This window comes from Arachis ipaensis, chromosome B09 (genome assembly GCF_000816755.2).
Source record: "Arachis ipaensis cultivar K30076 chromosome B09, Araip1.1, whole genome shotgun sequence".
Lineage (NCBI taxonomy): Eukaryota > Viridiplantae > Streptophyta > Magnoliopsida > Fabales > Fabaceae > Arachis > Arachis ipaensis.
The window spans coordinates 15,542,908-15,549,179 of record NC_029793.2 but is presented as its reverse complement, the minus strand read 5'-3'; the positions used below and the strand labels follow the sequence as shown (position 1 = coordinate 15,549,179).

The 6,272-nt window shown below is 39.0% G+C and overlaps 1 protein-coding gene across 1 annotated transcript; it reads right to left on the bottom strand.

Annotated features, from left to right (window-relative positions):
- LOC110266762 lies at window positions 2,261–4,011 on the bottom strand. Its single transcript, XM_021111768.1, has 3 exons — window positions 3,978–4,011; window positions 2,795–3,882; window positions 2,261–2,674 (listed from the first exon to the last, which is right to left on the bottom strand). The coding sequence occupies exons 1-3, from the start codon at window positions 4,009–4,011 to the stop codon at window positions 2,261–2,263; spliced, it is 1,536 nt and encodes a 511-aa protein (XP_020967427.1).

The window sequence follows — 6,272 nt, the reverse complement described above, 5'->3', positions numbered from 1 at the left end:
AAGTCTCTGCTCTCCAATTTTCCTGAAAGTCAACGGATATATAAAGAATGTCCAAGGACAGTATAAAAACGTGATCGTAGGAAGACTTGAAGGAGAGGGTACAACATTGTGAAGACCCAACTAGATAAGAGAATTTTATATGAAAGGATAAATTTTAAAGAATCTAAGAAAACTCATTCCATTCAACCTACTGTCTAATGGTATACTGTCTAATGATATGACTAAAATACACTCCACTAAATACAACTTAGTATTTTAGGAATCGGCTGCCTCATCACAATCTTCAACCCCGTCGGTAATGGTCTCCTCTAAGTCGCCGTCTCTTGTCAACCGCAGGCCTTCGACATCAAATTCAGGCAAGCTAGTCATACAGGATTGTGGATGAAGGTCGACCTCACAATGTTCATAATCTTCGCCCATGTCAAACAAATCTCTTGGCTTCACACGGACTACTACACTCCATCCGCTCTCCACCTCATCCTTCACGTAGAACACAAGGCGCGCCTCAGATGCCAAGATGTACGGCTCATCGTCTTCATGTTCACCGGTGTGAATCGGCATGGCAAAATTGACACAGGTGTGGCCCAAAACGTCTTGTCGGATGCCTCTCCCCGACGTGGTATCTGCCCAAAGACACTTGAACAAGACTACAGTGAATTGACCACTGTAATTAAGCTCAATGATGTCTACTAATCTCCCGTAATACGAGACACCGCCAACAGCAACATTGGCATCCCGTTTACTTGCATAACTTCTAGTATCCGAAGTGACATAAACTCCGCTATTCTGTGTTTTCATCCCTTCCTCCCTTGACATGGTCCTAAATTTAAATCCATTGACGTTGTACGCCTGATAGCGTTTGGCCTGAGCAATTGGACCGTAGGCGAGCCACTGCAACTCGTTCGAATGATTGGTGCTTCCAAATGGGACCTGGCATTGAAACATTAGATGCAAGAAAGCACCAAAGGGTAGTAGGATCCTCGGATTTTAGAGATTACCTCATGCCTGAGCCAGTTTGAAAATCCTCTGTGCACAACACTATCTATGTGAGACTGGGACCTTGTTTTACTTCGCAGTTTTCTCTTTGTGATGGCTCTGTACTCACTGTGCACACAAAAGGATACTTCAAGTTTAGTACCATCAATACCAAATTGGCTCATTGTATAATTTTAGAGCCTAAGCTCTGTACGTACTCTAAGAATTTCTCTGCAGCAATGCAGTTAACCAGTACATGACGATGTGCTTGAAGCTTTTCGGTTGGACTTAGTGTGAAAAATGAAGCTGCCCCGACTGCCTTTCCAACCTCTGGGAACATGTTGGCAATCTCGCTCGGCGGAGCATCACTCGGACGGTCGTCAACGCGGTTGATCCTAGTCTCGACGTTATCTAGGTATCTTGAACAGAATGTGAGAATCTCCTCGGATAGGTAGCCCTCTGCAATCGATCCTTCCGGTTGTGCCCTGTTACGCACGTACTGCTTGAGACGACATAGGTACCTTCGAGAACATAACATAAATTACTAGGTGACATATATCCTAATAAAACAGGCCGAGAAAGCCTAAGTAGATCTTTACCTCTCGATTGGGTACATCCACCGGTAGTGCACTGGGCCACCGAGACGTACCTCCTTGACCAAATGCACCGTTAGATGAACCATAACTGTGAAGAAGGAAGGTGGAAATATCATCTCCATGTGGCACAGAGTATGGACCACACGATCCTGAAGGAGAGGAAGTTGTTGAGGATCTATGGATTTACTACATATTAGTCGGAAAAAGGCTGATAAATCAGCCAAGACGGCGGAAACTAGGGTGGGCAATACGTATTTTGACGCAATTGGCAACAGATGTTCCATTAGAACATGGCAGTCATGACTCTTCAAACTAAATAACTTGCGCTGTTTTAAGTCAACACAGCGAGAGATGTTGCTAGAGTACCCGTCTGGAAAGACCACATTCTTGATGGTCCTAAGAAAGACATCCTTCTGTGGGTTCGACATGGTAAAGACTGCAGCGGGATACTTTCCACCTTCAAGTGACCACATATCATGCCTGATTCCCATCAACTGGAGATCTTTACGAGCTTTTAGGTGGTCTTTGGATTTACCACTCTCGTTCAACATGGTGAATACAATGTTGTCGCACACATTCTTCTCTATGTGCATGACGTCAAGGTTGTGACGTAATTCGTTGTTCTCCCAGTATGGCAAATCAAAGAATACACTCCTCTTCTTCCAGGGTGACTCGTCTTGCAGCACGGTCTAATGTTCGCGTCTTCTTTTACCCCCCACCGCTTGCACCTTGCCCTGTGAGACGGGCACACCCTCCAATTGTCTCATGACATCCCTGCCAGTCAATTTGGTAGGTGGGGATCTATCCTCTACTTTACCATCAAATCTAATCCGGTCTTGTCTATATCTGTGATCGCGATTCAAGAAGCGACGATGACCCATATAACACCATTTCTGACTGAAGGTGAGTCGCCTAGTCTCAGCGTCCAAATTACACGTGGGGCAAGCTCTCCCGCCGTACGTATTCCAACCAGATAAATTGCCCAAGCTAGGAAAATCGCTGATAGTCCACATCAACGCTGCACGCATCTTGAATGTTTTCTTCTCACTGGCGTCGTAGGTATCAATACCGGCCCACAACTGCTTCAACTCATCGATCAGGGGCTACAGGTATACATCTATGTCATTGCCAGGCATTTTAGGACCGGAAATAATCATAGAGAGTATAAAGTTGGTTTGTTTCATGCAAATCCATGGGGGTAAGTTGTATGGAATAAGAATCACTGGCCATATTGAGTACTTTGAACTGAGGTTTCCATAAGGATTGAAGCCATCACTGGCCAAGGCTAAGCGAACACTGCGCGGATCGCAGGAAAATTCAGTATATCTCATGTCGAATGCTTTCCAACCCTCGCCGTCTCTGGGATGCCTCAAGAAACCGTCAGAGTTGGTGCCTCTCTTGTGCCACAACATGTCCACAGTTGTCTTGCTGGACATAAATAATCGCTGCAACCGTGGAATCAGAGGAAAATAACGAAGAACTTTCGCCGCCTGAGGTTTACCATTCTTCTTGACAACGGCGTTGATCCTTACTAAAGAATTCTTCCTGGTCTTTTGCTTCCACCTCGATGCTCCACACCATTTGCATCTAGAAAGACCGTGGTCGGAACCCTGGTATAGCATGCAGTCATTTGGACATGCATCTATCTTCTTGTACTCAATACCCAGCTTCCTTATGATCCTCTTAGCATCGTGCAAGGTCTTCAAAATCTGTGCATGCTCAAAGGCATCCCCCAATAGCTCTAGAATCAGTCCGAAAGCCTTGTTGCTCACTCCGCACATGCACTTTATATGGTACAACCTGACCAAGAATGACAGCTTCGAAAATCTAGAACATCCCGGATATAATTCCCGCTCGCCGTCCTTTAGCAAGTCTTGAAAGGCACGAGCCTCGTGACTAGGTTCATCAGATAAGTACGGCAACCCATCCGCAACGGCTCTAGCATGCCCATCCATGGAATCTTCATCCTCATTCTGTAGTCCCGGCAAATTGAATGCGTCGTGGATCATGTCACGCATTTGATCTCCTGAATTTATAGTGGAATCTAGTTCTTCCCTACCGCTGGGTCTCTCGTCTACGATCCTCTCACCGTGATGTAACCAAAAGGTATAGTTAGGGGGAAATGGTTTCATCAGAAGATGATCGTATGCAGCTTCTCTAGTTTGGAAAAACCGGAACCCACACAGAGGGCATGGACAATGTATCATCCCATCGGATGATGCATTGTCAAATGCAAAGTCAAGGAATCTATTCAGTCCATTCCTATATTCTATACTACCCCGTGGCTTTGTAATCCAGCTCTTATCAATGTCTAAATAAATGAATTAGCACATACAAATAGATTATTAATAAAAAAAAGACATGGAACTAAAAAAAAAGGGGGTGTGTGTTAGGAGAACCAATAACAGTTGATCACAATTATGATATGAGAGAGTACCATACGTAATAAACTCGACAATATATTACAAGCAATACCATGTAGGGAGCGACGGAATAATTCAAAAGAGAAATAGAAACAAAATTACTTGCATCCCGGATAACATGAAGCTCACGAAAGGTATTGGAAAAGAGGCTTACTCATTGCAAAATTCTGTGCTTTCTTAAAAGATTACTGGTAGAAAGAATTGCTGGTTCCAAGTCCAGAAAAAGAAAAGACAAAGAAAAGCTTCCTTAAAAATTGAAAAAGAAAATAAGAATAAATTTTAAATTTTAAAAATAAATAAGTCAATGAATATAACTAAAAAATCATAATGTACAATGAATAAAATATACAAAATATCTTAGAAATGAAAGACATAATAGAATTGAAATTTAGAATTAAAAAATAATTAAAAAAAAGCTAGGTGGACAATTATAACAGATAGAGGATAGGATCTTAAAATTGTAGATATATTATGCCTTGTATGCTTATAAGAAAGTCAAATTATAGTTCCCATGTCCTGTCTTCGACCGTGTAAATAGCATAAATTAGTTTAGTGAAAAAAATAAATTATTAACCCTTCATTCAAGAATATTTTCTGAAAAGATATATGGATAATATTCTCTAAAAAACAAAGAATCCATGATTAAAGCATTGAAAACATTATTCAGTTAGATACATTTAAATCTGCTTCTCATGGACCATCATTAGTTCATGACTCTTATATCACCAAACAAAACGGCATCTTCATGAAAGACCATACACAGTATAAAAACAAAACCAAACAAATGATATAAATCATAAAAGAAAAAAAAATGCCAATAGTATTCAGTAATGATTTTATATGATAAGAATCATAACTATTTTATTACTGATTATGCTGCACAAAAATAACTTAAAATTTAGAAGTTTGGTTTATGTTATAATATGAAACCATTCTAGCAATTTTAATTTTTTTTTCTTCAATTTTTTTCTCCCTATTCTAAGAAAGTGAATGAATACACAAGCTTCTCATCAAGATACTTTGTTTAGAACCATGCCTGATCCATCATTCAAGAATCAATTAATGGAGACATCAAACACACAAGGTTTGTCTATGAATTTGCTTCGAATCCAGTTGCAATTATTGATCTTACAATATAAGAGCATGACCAAATCCAATAATCCAAACAAATTTGTGATGGATCAGCATGAAAGTATTATGTACATCAATTAATGACTCTATTGCTTTCTGTTACGCCAGCAAGATTCAATGCTTAATTTCCCTTTAATTTGATCTTTGTGTTACTTTCAAATTGATACTGTCACCTTATTTAAGAGATATTATTCTCAATATTGACTAGATCTTGTCAACTTGAGATGTGACCGTTTGAAAAGATCAAATTGAAAGTAGCATTCCTCCTAGTTAGCCATAGTCAATGCAATCAGGAAATTATTATCAACAAGGTCCAAGAACTTGCATCCTAATAATTAAAACTAGATTAATCCAGATATTATTATCGTCAGAACTTGCATCCTAATTAAAACTAGATTAGTTTAGGATTCCATATAAGATTATTTAATTAATAATACAATAAAAACAAGAGTAAATACTACATAATCAATCCAACCATGACCATATACTTGTTATATAATGAATGTTAACATAGTTAAATCAATAAACTTTGCCCTCTGTAACCAGCAAGTATATTGAATTAGATATGTAGAGTTACATCATAACTGTGTTATGCCTATTGCTCAGAGCAAATGAATCAACAGGAGTTTAAGAAAATGGTGCATCAAAAGAGGTGAATTGCAGAAAGGGAGCTAGTGACTATTTAAATCAACTTCTCTACTACTATATAAAGGTGTTGGCTACTTGGCAGAGTTTAACTGCCATGCCTTGCCATTGCACTGAAAGGGAGCTATTAACCAGCAAGTATCTTACATTTTCTACTTGTTAAGAATCTATTGCAAAATTTATATAACATCAGAATATAATTAAAAAATTTTAAACTACAGAAATTTTGTTTTAAAATTTTGATAATACTGTACGAACATATAACTTAATTAAATCTTATAGTCAAATTTCCAGTTACTTGATTGAAAGATCACTTCAAATCAAGCTTTAACATCATGAATCTATATTTATTTTCCCAATTTCAATCTTTCTTTAATGACTTTGTTATTAGCTATGTTCTTCTGTTTATGCAAAGTTCTTCAGGAGATTAAACATCAACTGAAAATCTCCATTGCAAGTTCGTACACATACAAGCAGCAAACAAATCTCACTTTTCTTGTTT

Coding starts and splice junctions, on each gene's coding strand:
- LOC110266762 (XM_021111768.1), bottom strand. CDS start 4,011: ATGGTACTCTCTCATATCATAATTGTGATCAACT. Junction 3,883..3,977: donor TATCATAATTGTGATCAACT/GTTATTGGTTCT, acceptor TCATTTATTTAG/ACATTGATAAGAGCTGGATT. Junction 2,675..2,794: donor CAAAGTACTCAATATGGCCA/GTGATTCTTATT, acceptor GTATACCTGTAG/CCCCTGATCGATGAGTTGAA.